This window comes from Barbatula barbatula, assembly GCF_947034865.1.
Source record: "Barbatula barbatula genome assembly, chromosome: 15".
Taxonomy (NCBI): Eukaryota; Metazoa; Chordata; class Actinopteri; order Cypriniformes; family Nemacheilidae; genus Barbatula; species Barbatula barbatula.
Window position 1 is genome coordinate 8,508,755 of NC_136778.1, and position 13,151 is coordinate 8,521,905.

General features: G+C 39.3%; 2 protein-coding genes across 6 annotated transcripts; both read left to right on the plus strand.

The window, feature by feature from the left end:
• Positions 1–928: 928 nt before the first annotated feature.
• On the plus strand, positions 929–4,697 carry klf11a (Kruppel like factor 11a). The gene is made up of 4 exons (XM_079475407.1): positions 929–1,707; positions 2,599–2,844; positions 3,005–3,899; positions 3,986–4,697. The coding sequence occupies exons 1-4, from the start codon at positions 1,684–1,686 to the stop codon at positions 4,270–4,272; spliced, it is 1,452 nt and encodes a 483-aa protein (XP_079331533.1). The 5' UTR covers positions 929–1,683; the 3' UTR covers positions 4,273–4,697.
• Positions 4,698–5,831: 1,134 nt separating this feature from the next.
• On the plus strand, positions 5,832–10,549 carry rrm2 (ribonucleotide reductase M2 polypeptide). 5 transcript variants are annotated; one of them, XM_079475182.1, is made up of 11 exons: positions 5,832–5,953; positions 7,206–7,233; positions 7,339–7,407; positions 8,130–8,276; positions 8,416–8,532; positions 8,625–8,758; positions 9,000–9,094; positions 9,168–9,301; positions 9,396–9,500; positions 9,579–9,692; positions 9,811–10,549. In XM_079475182.1, the coding sequence occupies exons 1-11, from the start codon at positions 5,922–5,924 to the stop codon at positions 9,961–9,963; spliced, it is 1,128 nt and encodes a 375-aa protein (XP_079331308.1). In that variant the 5' UTR covers positions 5,832–5,921; the 3' UTR covers positions 9,964–10,549. The 5 variants fall into 5 exon arrangements, with proteins under 5 accessions (XP_079331308.1, XP_079331307.1, XP_079331306.1 ...); XM_079475181.1 differs by having other exon boundaries at positions 5,844–7,034; XM_079475180.1 differs by having other exon boundaries at positions 5,844–5,953; positions 7,174–7,233.
• Positions 10,550–13,151: the final 2,602 nt, after the last annotated feature.

The window sequence follows — 13,151 nt, forward strand, 5'->3', positions numbered from 1 at the left end:
TGCATTGTTTTGCTCAAATAGAGAAGTGGTCCTTATTTACATCAAGAACACCCAGCTTCCACAACTTTGAACAGATGCAAGGATTTCAAAAATAGAAACATCATGCAAACAGATGATAACAATTAGAAATGAAGCTGCTTGTAAATGTTCATGAAAAAGCTTAACAGAACATTAACATACAAGCATAAACATGAAATACATAAGATTGTCCACATATGCAGGATTAAGAATTGATGATCAGGCAAAAGCTCACTTTATTATCAGGAAAATGTCTGTGCATAATCAAACATTTACTACCTTTGTTTCAATACCAGTTACCTCAAGGATCCCCCTCCTCCACACTAACACCCAAATTATTTTCCAAGGATGTTGTTCATTTTCACAAATAATACATTACACCCAGGTCTAGATTTAGAGAGGCGCGTGTCTGTTTGTGTGGTCTTTTCAAGCTATAGGACATATATTAGTCAATTATCCAATGAAAGTCTATTATTATGAATTTATTTTCTGCTTATTAAGAACATCAACTCCCTGATCAGCCTCAAATACAAAAATCGCAGACAAAGAAACTGAACCATCCAGAGTCTTTTTCCTGAATATCTGAAGAAGAGGGGGGGATTGATAAAGCCTTTTGTCTGCTCAGCCCTGCTATCCCAGACAGACGAAAACCGGCCCTCCTGTAGGGACAAACAACCAGGACATCTCTGAAATCTCCCGAACGTTAAACACCTCTTCTCATTAATCATTTTAGCTAATTACCGACCTAAGCATTGAGCATTTTGTGCTATAACACGAGAGGAACGTAAAGATCGATGCATCTACAACAAAGAGATGCAGCACACTCATAGGCTCCGCCCTGGAATTCTTTGGAGAAAGCTGTTCACTGAGGTCTCCGAGTTCATTTTAGTTCAGCGAAACCAGTGCAGGCACGTGATGTAGATGTAATGATTTCCGGACCGCTATTGTGAGAACCCAGTGCGCCCTGATGCGAATGCTCTTCTAAAAAGGGATTTGAATGACATAAAATACATTTCGTCGATATGATTATTTCTCCCCCAACGTTCGTTCGTAGAATAAGATACATGTTTCTCATCCATTTATTGTAACATTTAAAAGCAGCGTTTTTGTCACAATTTATGCAACAGTCGTTTGAGGTAAAACACGCGAAATTAACAATTCCTTAAAAACAGCAATAGTCGTGTTTATATAATATGTGCAGAGTTGTATTGCGGTAGATTTTCGCTTTGTTTTTATTTCATACAGGCGTTGGCTCACACATCTCCAGTGTGGATTCACTGTGCCGACCTTTCCCCCAGTTCTCGAGCGCCGGGTTCACCGGGTTTACTCTGACACCGCTGACTCCTCCGTAACGCCTCCCATCAGCCACGCACCCTGTTTCCGCCAATCGCTGCGCGATCACGTACCGATCACGCGCTGCCTGCGTTCCCATTGGTCGCAATCCGTTACACCTTTGTTTTTGATTGGTAACATGTTACCACCCGCCAGAGCGCTCTGAATTTTGTTTCTGTTTTTTTCTTCTGTTGTTTTTTTGCGCTTCTGATTCACTCAGCTGTGGTTGGACCTTGCTGTTAAAAAAGTGCTTAGACTTATGTGTCCAGGGTTTGCTGAGCGATCGCATCACCCCGTCTTCCCGTTTCGGCTCTGCTTTTGGGAGATTTACGCATGCTGAATTTTGACCCCAGCCGGGTAAGTTTGTGAGCTGTCAAAGTTGTTTTAATAATGGCTCATTTTTAAGTGTTTGCGCAAGTTGCGTCCTACATCACGTCCTTTTTGACTCACGGTAGTAGTTATACCTGAAATATGACAGTGCTTATTGTTAAATGCTTTTTAAACAGCGCTGTGTAAATAAAACGGGGTTTACCGAATTGTAAGTCGTGAGAAGCTTTTTGCCGCAATCTTGGTTGTTCATTACCCTCTTGTGCTCTTTGGTGTTGAGCTGCAGTGCTACTTGCGTGCAAACTGTTTCCCCTTTTTTTGTTTGCGACCTTATGTGCCCCCTGAACATACTCTCGTATGATGTTCTGCGAAACACAATTCGCCCAAGAATAAGAATAGTTTGATTGGATTGACCTATGGTCAGTCATTTGAGTGCGTAGTACATTATTATTTTATAACGTTTTGCACATTGTTTAGTGTTTGCTGACATGTGTTTCAATTATGTCAAAAAGAAACCTTACCGAAATGTCATGATGTGTTTAACTATCCACAGACTATAGTCTATGCATGGCACACACACATGGCGCTTCGGTTGGGTGCACGTCACTCTTAATTCTATATTTGGCGATGGGAGGTTTCCAGCAGCTCACAGTTAACGCTATGAGAGGGGCTTGGTGGGTGTAGTCGACCAGAATTGGGGCCCATTTCTTCGCTCAAGAGGAAAGGGAGTAGCTATTTACAGTTCAACGCTCAGCAGATGCTTGGCTAATAGTGTTAATCTGTTTATTGATATCACCTATGGTTAGGTGTCGATTGAGAAAATTGTTATTGTAGTTACAAGGACCAGCACTCGTTTAACCCGGTGGCCAAGCCCACATACATTAAGATTAAACGTGCAGGGTGTGTTTTTATGTTCTGTAGTCCGGTCTTGTGGACATCTGTGAGGTGATGATGGAGAGAAACCGGCATGACAGTGAGAAGTCTTGCTCCTCCACTCTGGAATACAATGACCTGGAGGCTGCAGAGGCTTTGGTATGCATGAGCTCCTGGGTCCAGAGGACGCACAAGCCTCGCCCACTGACGCCCACCTCAGACTCCTGTGATTCTCTCCCATTGCAGACTGAAATCATTGAGTCCCCTAAAGACCTCGTCTCCCTCTCTTCACTGGTGAGTGACTCTGAAAAATACGATTAGAAAATAATTCATAGTCTTGCATATAAATAAATAAATAAATAAATTCATCCAAAAAGATGATTTAATTGCTTTTACTTTATTAGAATCTTCAAAACGTATTTTGAACACAATGCACATCTCTTTCACCCAACAGTGCATGACCCCTCCCCATAGCCCAAGCTTCGCTGAAACTTCAGGCACAGCAGTTCTCAGTACCTCAGTGGCAGGCTTGGGTCTCAAACCCGTCCTGTCACAGTCCAGGCTTTGCTCACCCTTGACCAACAGGGCAACATGTCACGTCAGCCTGCATCCTCCTACCACAGTTATGCTCAATGCATCTCCAGACCAGCCCTTAATCCGCAGAGCCACCAGTGTTATACGACACACTGCTGACAGCTCCGTAGACCACGACATTCCAACACCGACTACGGGGAAAAAAATGCACTGTTCTACAGAAATCCCTTTACAACACGCAGAACATTGTAGCAACCCAACGGCAAATCAGCAAATCTGCAAAAGTCCACATGATCCTGCAGAAATCGAAAGGACTGCCCCCTCCCCTGACTCAACAGTCCCTGTTATCCCCACATCACTGTCTGCCTCCCACATCATCCCACAGTCCCCCATTTCTAGCCCCCCTGTGCTCTGTCAGGTGTTTCCTGTTAATGGGCAGACTGGAATCATCTCTGCATTTGTTCAGACCCCGATACAGATGCAGGCATCTGGTTCAAAGTCCATTCTTCAACAGGCTGCCCCTCTTTCTCAGCCTCTTCTGGTGGGCTCTTCTGTAGCTCAGGGCACTGTGATGTTTGTCGTCCCCCAGTCCCAGGTTTCTCAGGCCTCCACCTGTCAGCAAAGTGTAGTTACTCTTGGGAACACTAAGCTTCTGCCCCTGGCTCCTGCTCCGGTCTACATGCCATCGGGTCACAGCAGCGGAGTGACGCAGTCTGACTTCTCACGCAGACGGAACTACGTCTGCAACTTCCAAGGATGCAAGAAGACTTACTTTAAAAGTTCCCACCTGAAGGCACATCTAAGAACCCACACAGGTTTGTATTCACTGTATTCAAGTTGTATGTAAAAATATTTTTAATAAGCTTGACGGTAGGTAATATCTTTTGTGTGTGTGTTTCAGGTGAGAAACCCTTTAGTTGTCATTGGGAAGGCTGTGATAAAAAATTTGCACGCTCAGATGAACTATCCAGACACCGCCGAACACACACCGGTGAAAAAAAGTTTGTCTGTCCCGTGTGCGACCGCCGCTTCATGCGAAGCGACCACCTGACCAAACATGCACGGCGTCACATGACAACCAAGAGGTCAGCAACATGGCCTAATGAAGTTCGCGATATTAACAAAGCGTCGGCTTCCCAGGCGCCATCTTCCCTTCCCCTTAGTGTTCTTCTTCCTTCCTCAAACTAGATTGAGACTACTAACCTCAGGACAATATCCCACTGTCCATTTACAGGGGAAATACAAGAAAACCAAGGCTGCTACACATCCATGTACATAAAACAAAATGACATTGCACTGGATTTTTATTTTAATCATGGTTGTTTATAAGGAATTCTTGTTTACTTTTATATAAGTTATGTCTCCCAGTATGTATTTACTCTTTTTGCCAAAGTCTTTGCATCGGTTCATCTGTTACTTATTCTTTACTCTTGTATATTTGTATATAAATATCGCTATCTATATGAATGTAACGTGTATTCAAACTTGCATTTATTGTTGATATATGAATAAATGTTATTGATGTTACTTCTGTTATTTGGACAGTATTCCTGTATGCGAAACTACCTGCAAAATTCCATATTATTTAATAATAAACATTTCTAGTATAACTACATCATTTCTTTTATGTGTTATCTATTTGTGACCTATATATAAGAACTTCTAGATAAGAAGAAAACGGAGAAAAATAGACAATGAAATCGTTACAAAACCATGTAGGCCTACTGATGACGACACAGTTACGCAACACTAGCTCAACGTAAATTCTCAACATCGTCACCCCATAGTAACCAGTAACACGACTCCTCCAATCACATCGCGTGTTTCTGGAGCGTTTAGGGGGCGCGACCAATCAGAGAAGGTGAAAAGATGTAAATATGGCAACAGCAATCTGACTGACATCTTTTGCTATTTGCCTTAGTGACCGAAATAAACGAAACAACTCAAACTACTGTCATTGCGTTATAAACGATATAAAATCCAATATTCTGTCTTCTACCAATGCTTTCCTAAATTAAAATAAAATCAGTAACTGAAGAAATTGTCGAAAGACTGGGTGAGCACCGAACAATTGCAATGTGAACGCTTAAAGCACTTGACGATTGGATTAATAGGAACATAAATTTCACATGTATACTAACTGATGTTTTTAAAATGAAAACAATTTAAAATATTCGGAAAAAAGCCTTTGTTACGACAATAACACTGTGACGCAACACAATAGCAACCCAATTGCATTCTTGTTCGTGTCCATGGCAACATTCGACTGCCATGTTCGCGTGGTACCATTAACTGATTTTCAATAAAGTAAATAAATCGTATTTTCTGACCTTTTCGTCAACGCGGGCGATTCTGCAGAAGAGACAGGTTTATTACTGTTAAGGCGCGCCCTCCTCTGGATTCTCATTGACATTACAGCCAATTCCTTTATGCAACAATTATTTTTTATCAGTTTGGTCTTTTTCAATTTGAATGGCTGTACTTACTGCTTATGGCGAATCACAGTTTTTTTTGCTTGGTCTTTTGGTAGTGGTATTTTGTGATTAGAATTTTCTTTTTTTATAGAGTCAAATAATAATCTCTGAATCCTGTTTAGTGCTACTGAAATGTTTATAACGTTATGTGTTCTTTTTTATGCAGATACAAATAGTCTTGTTTCTACGACGATTTATGCATGCTATAAAATGTTCGACCAAAATTTTCCTGGCAGTATTGTCCTCCTGCCACTAGATATCCCACAAGTATTCAGACTATACCGTGACCTACTGTGAGCACCGGTTCTCTGTCCCGCGTCCTGTAAATGTCGTAGACAAAAGAAGCAAGTAATTCAAACATTGATGCTTATTCTGAAACACGTTTTCAACAGAATGTAAGCGATTGTTTTAATCAATGCTGGTTTAAAAATAATCTGGCTTTTAAATTAGTAATTCGTATTCGGGTTAGATGAGCAATTGGCTGATCTTTGTTGTGGTATATACGTTAAACATGGTTTATAAAAAGCATATAATCAGAATCGGCAAAAAACACGGACTCGCAAGGAGCAGTACGTACAGCCAAGAGAACTGAAAAAAGACCAAACTGATATAAAAAAACATTTGTTGCATAAAGGAAATGGCTGTAATGTCAATGGGAATCCAGAGGAGGGCGCTTTAAAAGCAAGAAACCGTGTGAACGAGAGAAACAACAACAACAAAACATTTGGAACACGTAAAATTAATGTTTTATGATAGTAGCCAGTACAAAATAAAATAAACTCCTTAGTAAGAATTATGCTCATTGTAAGAATTAAATCTCAGCTGTTTTGTATAATAGTATGGGTGGACGTTATGTTTTTTTACGATTGTTGATGAAATAATTATTTATAAGCGAGCAACAGTATTGTCCTTTTTATACATGTTATCACAAACGTACTTCATTCCGAATGGGATTATAAATTAGATAGAGATAAATAGAAAGTGGAAACCAACATCCAAAAGTGTATTGTACACGGAAATCTCATAGCAAGTAAACGTAAAAGTTTTGTGATTGTGTCTTATTGTAAACACACAAATGCATTTTGTTCAGTCTAACTTTAGTGCAAAATATCAACAATATGTTGCTTTTTGTAATTTTCGCGGTTTTAAATCATTTCGTATACTTGTTTGGCGGGACGTTGTGTAACATTTCGTCTTTGGTATGGGGGGATTGCGAAGGAACCTTGTGTAACATTTTACAACCCCCAACACTTTTAAATTTCCCTAGAGGAAATGCATACAGTCCTCACGTGACCGTCTTTTCACCTCCTGATTGGTTCAGCTGACGCAAGAATTAAAAGCACATGACAAAGCCGAAGGCTTGCCTTCTCTCCTATTGGCTGAGTTTGAGCGCCAAAGCACGAATATAAGAGTCACCGGCACTCTGGTTTCATATTCCTCCCTCCAGCTGGACTGTAGATCTGCTCTCTCGTAAACGTAATTTATTTGTATATTATAATCTTCTTTGTTTTACCTTGTCGTTGCAATTTAAGGTTTGCGCTTTTTTTCCCTGTATATTTTATCAAACACTCTAAAATTCACAATGCTGTCAACTCGCTCTCCACTTAAAACTAAGAATGAAAAATCCGTTTCTTCAAACATGAGTAGCATGTCCTTGGTGGACAAAGAAAACACGGTAAGTCGATATCTATTATCCGACGGATTGCGGTTCAAAGTGCATTTCTAAGTCTTTCTGCGATGAGATATTTTTGTTGAAAGTGTGATTTTGTTTCGTCTCCAGCCTCCAAGTCTGAACTCCACAAGAGTCCTGGCGTCCAAAACCGCGCGTAAAATCTTTGCTGATTCAGAGGTATGTTTAAATTCCCTCGTTACTTTAGGATTGATGTGAAACTACATATAGTATTTTTCTGTATGGATGAGTTATTTCTGGAATTACCTTTTGAAAGCTGCACGTAAAATTTGGCGGATTCAAAGCGCGCCAACTTCGGCTGATCCAGCCTCGTTGTGTTGGTTTATTTCATGCTAACAATGCTACCTCACTGAAAATGATCACAATTTAATCGGGGGTTCATATGTTTGTGTGGTAGCAATATAATTCAGTCTTTATTTTTTTATTACGTGTTTTGGCGGGTCAATAGCTCGAGCACAGTTGCCCAACCCAAAAACACTTTGCTGTCGATTTAATTCCCACACGGGTTTGCCATGATCCTTTTAATTGAAGTAAACCGAACTATGAGATTTATTTAGTTTATCAATGTTTCGTTGTACTTGTCATGTAACGTTGAAAGGGAGCGGTCATTGTTTGTCTTGCTGGCTAGCATGCTGCTACAGAAGTTGACAAAGAGACAAACTAACTTCATTATGGAAAATAAAATGGTATTTCCCCTTTTAAATCCAGTAAACTGAAGAGAAATCATGATCGAACCTTTATGCATTTGACAGATACTTTTATCCACAGTGACTTACATGATTTATGTGTTATAACACATTGAGAATATTTTATATTCAGAAATGCTCAAAGTTAGCATATGGAGCTGAACCATATTTAAAGTGTTTTTTTTTTCTCTTAAGGAACAACCAAAAGGCAGGAAAACAAATGTGTCGGAAGAGCCACTTCTCAAGGAGAATGCCCATCGCTTTGTCATTTTCCCAATTCAGTACCATGACATCTGGCAGATGTACAAGAAGGCTGAGGCCTCTTTCTGGACTGCTGAGGAGGTAAACTTCAAAATATCATGGTGTTTTGAAAGACATTAAAGTCTGTAATGTAAAGACATCAAATGCGTCTCCTTACAACAACTTAAACTCTTACAGTGGTTTGTGATAGTGTGATAAAGTAAATTGTGCTTTACCCAAGGTGGACCTGTCCAAAGATCTTCAGCACTGGGACTCTCTGAAAAATGAGGAGAGATATTTCATCTCCCATGTTTTGGCTTTCTTTGCTGCAAGTGATGGCATCGTCAACGAAAACTTGGTTAGTTCAGATGCAAATGCATCCAATTTGTTCACAAGCTACTATAAAATAAAAAACCCAGGTTCTCATTGCACACTTCCATTGTGCTCTAGGTGGAGCGCTTTACTCAGGAGGTCCAGGTGACCGAAGCACGTTGCTTTTACGGTTTCCAGATCGCCATGGAAAACATTCACTCAGAAATGTACAGTCTGTTGATTGATACCTACATCAAAGATCCCAAAGAAAGGTGAGTCTTTTGACATGTCTTGTGGGCGATGATGAGTGGCGCAGGGGTACGTACCTCAGCTGATTATGGGAGCTGAGTGCTGACTGCTCAAAGATCAGTGGGCATGTGGTTCGCTGGTTGTAGAGCGTCAGTACGAAACAGACGCCTTAACTGAGCCCTCTAAATGTGTACTTGCCTTTATATGAAGCCTTTCAGTTTTTTGGACACTGACTGACCTTTGAAAAATGTTTTTTTCCTGTAGAGAGTTTCTTTTCAATGCCGTTGAGACATTGCCTTGTGTAAAGAAGAAGGCTGACTGGGCACTCAACTGGATTGGAAACAAAAATGCACAATTTGGTACGTTGAAGTTGCACTTCTGAATAATTTGATCATGACAACTGGTCAAGCTAATAAGTATTACTGTTTACAGGAGAGCGAGTGGTGGCTTTTGCTGCTGTGGAGGGAATTTTCTTTTCTGGCTCTTTTGCTTCTATTTTCTGGTTAAAGAAGAGAGGACTCATGCCTGGACTCACCTTCTCCAATGAGCTTATCAGCAGAGATGAGGTAACTTTCAGAGAATCCCACCCGCACAAATTTAAATCCTTTCTGAAATGTAGAATACAATGCTAATTTGGTCAATTTGTTACTTGACCAACAGGGGCTTCACTGTGACTTTGCCTGCCTCATGTTCAAGCACTTGGTCAACAAACCATCAGAAGCAACTGTAAGGAGTATCATCGCAAACGCAGTTGAAATCGAACAGGTTTGTGATTTCTATGATACAGACATCAACTGTTCCATTAACCTAAATGGTTTAAACATAAATGTATCTGCCCTGTAGGAGTTCCTGACTGAGGCTCTACCAGTAAAGTTGATCGGCATGAACTGTGACCTGATGAAGCAATACATTGAATTTGTTGCTGACAGACTACTGCTGGAGCTGGGATTCAGCAAGGTATGTTTGTTTGGGATAAGTAATGCTGAACAAATCAGATCTAGAATCATCCCATGAACATTGCAACTGATAGTGCCAGCCAACATAAAATTGGATATTAACCTTAATTGTTTTCTAGATCTACAAAGTTGAGAACCCCTTTGACTTCATGGAGAATATTTCCTTGGAGGGCAAGACCAACTTCTTTGAGAAACGAGTGGGAGAGTACCAGAGGATGGGAGTTATGTCCGGACCTACAGATAACTCTTTCAGACTAGATGCTGATTTTTAACAACTATTCAAGTGATGAAAATGGACACTAAAGACTATTGACATGTAAAGGGACTCTGCCCTTACATTTGTACAGTATTCATGTCAGATGAACCTGAGTTGTATATTTTTTATATTAAAATAGTTTAGTTTTTGTTGTTTTAAATAGAATTCAAGCACATGGGTTTATTTTTATTTGGGCATTTTAAAATCTGTTAAAGTGGGTTCAGCGTTTTTTAAATGCACCGCTCTATTTTTCGGCTCACTTAACAATGGAGTATGTATTACCTCAAACCCAAAGGGCTGTTTTAAATTCCTTGTCTTTAAATCTATTAAATGAAGTCTTAAAATGTTGTCATTAAAGTTTCTCATCTCAACACCTTAAGTCTTTATTGCTTATGTGGCGACGATTTGCACTTTGGGACCTCTGTATTTACTGATGCTTTCCAGGTTATACATTTCTTTAATAAAAAAAATTTAATAGATGTTACAGTATTGTAATATTACAACATGAGACTATCATTGACCTCTTAAGTTGGGCATGGTGCTATTAGTACCATGAATAATTTAATGAACACCTAAATTAAAAAGCAACATTACTGACATGGAAACTTCTGAAGCGCTCACTATATTTATAGGACTCATTATCTGGGGCACTCTTGGCATGGGCTTGGTGACCAACCATTCTCTAAGTGCTTTCAGGACATTGTGAACTTTACAAGCACACTCAAACACGTTTAAAAAAAAAAGCGGGAACAAAGTTTGAGCTTTATCCATCACAAACACTTCATATTCATGTTTACATTTGGTCCGTAACCTGTTAGTTTGCTTTCTTCAGGTTTCTACTCTGATGTATAGAGCAATTGTCTTTAATTTGCCAATTAAATCTGTACTTCTGAAACTACTATAGACTTGAGAATTTCGGAATCCTCTTACCAAAGCCGTTATAATGTATTAGTGATTGACCAGACACAAGCACATTGAGTAATATTTATATGGACATTTTTATTAGTATGCTTGTCAGTGGCCCATCTTTCTAAAGGGTCCTTAGCTGACAACAGCTGCTTTTGTCCACACATCGACACACAATAGATCTTGTTAACATTATATCACTATGACAGCTCATTGTCACATCAGCACATGACAGTGGGTATGTAGAGATGGACAAACACCAAAGTAGTGCTTATGTTATACTTTGTCGTTTGTTTATATATTGATTATACATTTTTAGATAAACTATATTTTAGACATTCTGCTATATTAAAGGCCTCATGAACACTATCGCAACCATCAGAACAGTTTTAGAAGCAGACATTTTGCTCCGCAAGGTATGTCTTATTCATGAGAATGTCACAAACAGGTTGATAAACAAACCATTGTTCCTAATATAATGAATGTTTTAAAGCATTTGGGGTTAACAGTTGCCGCATTCTGTGTGGGGGCTATTGGTAAGTGCAGCTGTCTGAAACAGGCAAATCCTGTGTCCTTTGCGTGTCCTTTTAAGGAAAGAGGGCCCTGTAAATATTCTTGTGTTGGTTTCCTTTTTGTCTGACTATTATTATAGACCACCAGGCCTCAGATACAAAACAGTTTAATACTGTTAATGCTAACAGATCACAAGTGAATAAATCACATTTTTCGATGGACCCTCTCAAACTCCCTTAGTATTCTGAAGAGATGATCATTCCCATGTCTAACATTTTCAATCCAATGAATGCACATTTTTTCTTAGTGTAGTATATGTTATAGTACATACAAGTAACTTAATCATAAAGCAAAGAGCTAGCCATGACCTCATTTTAAGAACAGGTTTCTAGACATCATCATCATGGCTAAAATAAGATGCTAGTATCGCCACAGTACACAAGGGTTCAAGGAAATCCTAAAGGATTGTGTTCTGTAGATACCTATGGGTGTAGTGTGAAAAATATCTAATAATAGCACATCTAACAGTCCTGCTTGAACATTACGGTGCTGAAAAATACTAACACATAATCCAACTTTGGCACCAGCTGAAGGGTCTATAAGGAAACCCCAGGAATTCGAAAAAGAGATAACAATACGTTAAGAATATTATCACGCTGATATCACAGACAGCTTTTAGGGTCACAAATAGAACATTATCTCCACCTCTCCGAGCTGATAAAACACAAAGTTACAATGAAACACGAGGCAATTTCACCTCCAGGGCCAAATGGTCAACTACATACTAACAAGACAAATAGTTCATCGATATAAAAATGCTTGTTTTATGTGCACTATACACTACTTAACCCGACGCATCAAACTACTGTATTTTAATAAAAATGTTTTGTTTTCTAACAGTGTTGAGTGAAAGAGATGGGGGGGTGACTTATAAGGAGTTGGAGCCAGCACTGATGTGCGGCCTGGAGCACCTGTCACTCACCATGACCCTAAAAGGAAAGAAATGAGCCAATCAGAGAACAGCAATACCGGACAGCAATTGCAGAAGAGGGACACAGGCTCTTTCTCTCTCCCTTGCTAACACCCCCACACCTCTCAGCTGTCTGGCATACTTTGAGCCCAATTGCATACCAGGGTCCAGGCCATTTGACAAAGGTGGCAATGCTCATGTCTGGGTCCTGAATGTGACCCCATACATGTACATGTTGTATCTCATACCTTCTGATTCTTTATGTAGTCAAAGAGACTGAATGCGACAATGTAACTCTACATATATGGCTCATGGCTCTGTGTTTGAGAAACTCCATTTTTTTAGGCCTGTCAAACGATTAATCCCAATCAGAATAAAAGTTTGTGTCTACACATTGTATGTCTGTGTACAGTGCATATTCCTTTTGTAATCATAAAAACACACATACATGCATATATTTCAGAAAAAAATAAAACATTTATATATAATTTAAATTACTAGTAAATATAAATAAATACATCTAAATATATACATTGTACACGTTTGTGTATGTTTTTGTGTTCATATTATGCACAGTACACAGACATATATTATGTAACTTTTTCTTGATGTGATTAATCACAACAAATTGATTGACAGCTCTATTTTTTATGGTGTAAGTGATATCTAAAATCCTAAAGGTATTATTTGAATATATTATTAGAAACGTTTTGTATATGTAGTGTGTATCCACAAAAAATGTAATAGTTAGAATCTGCTGTTGTCCACTTTTGCATCAGTCGCATCTGTGTTGAGTTGAAGAATGACGATTCATG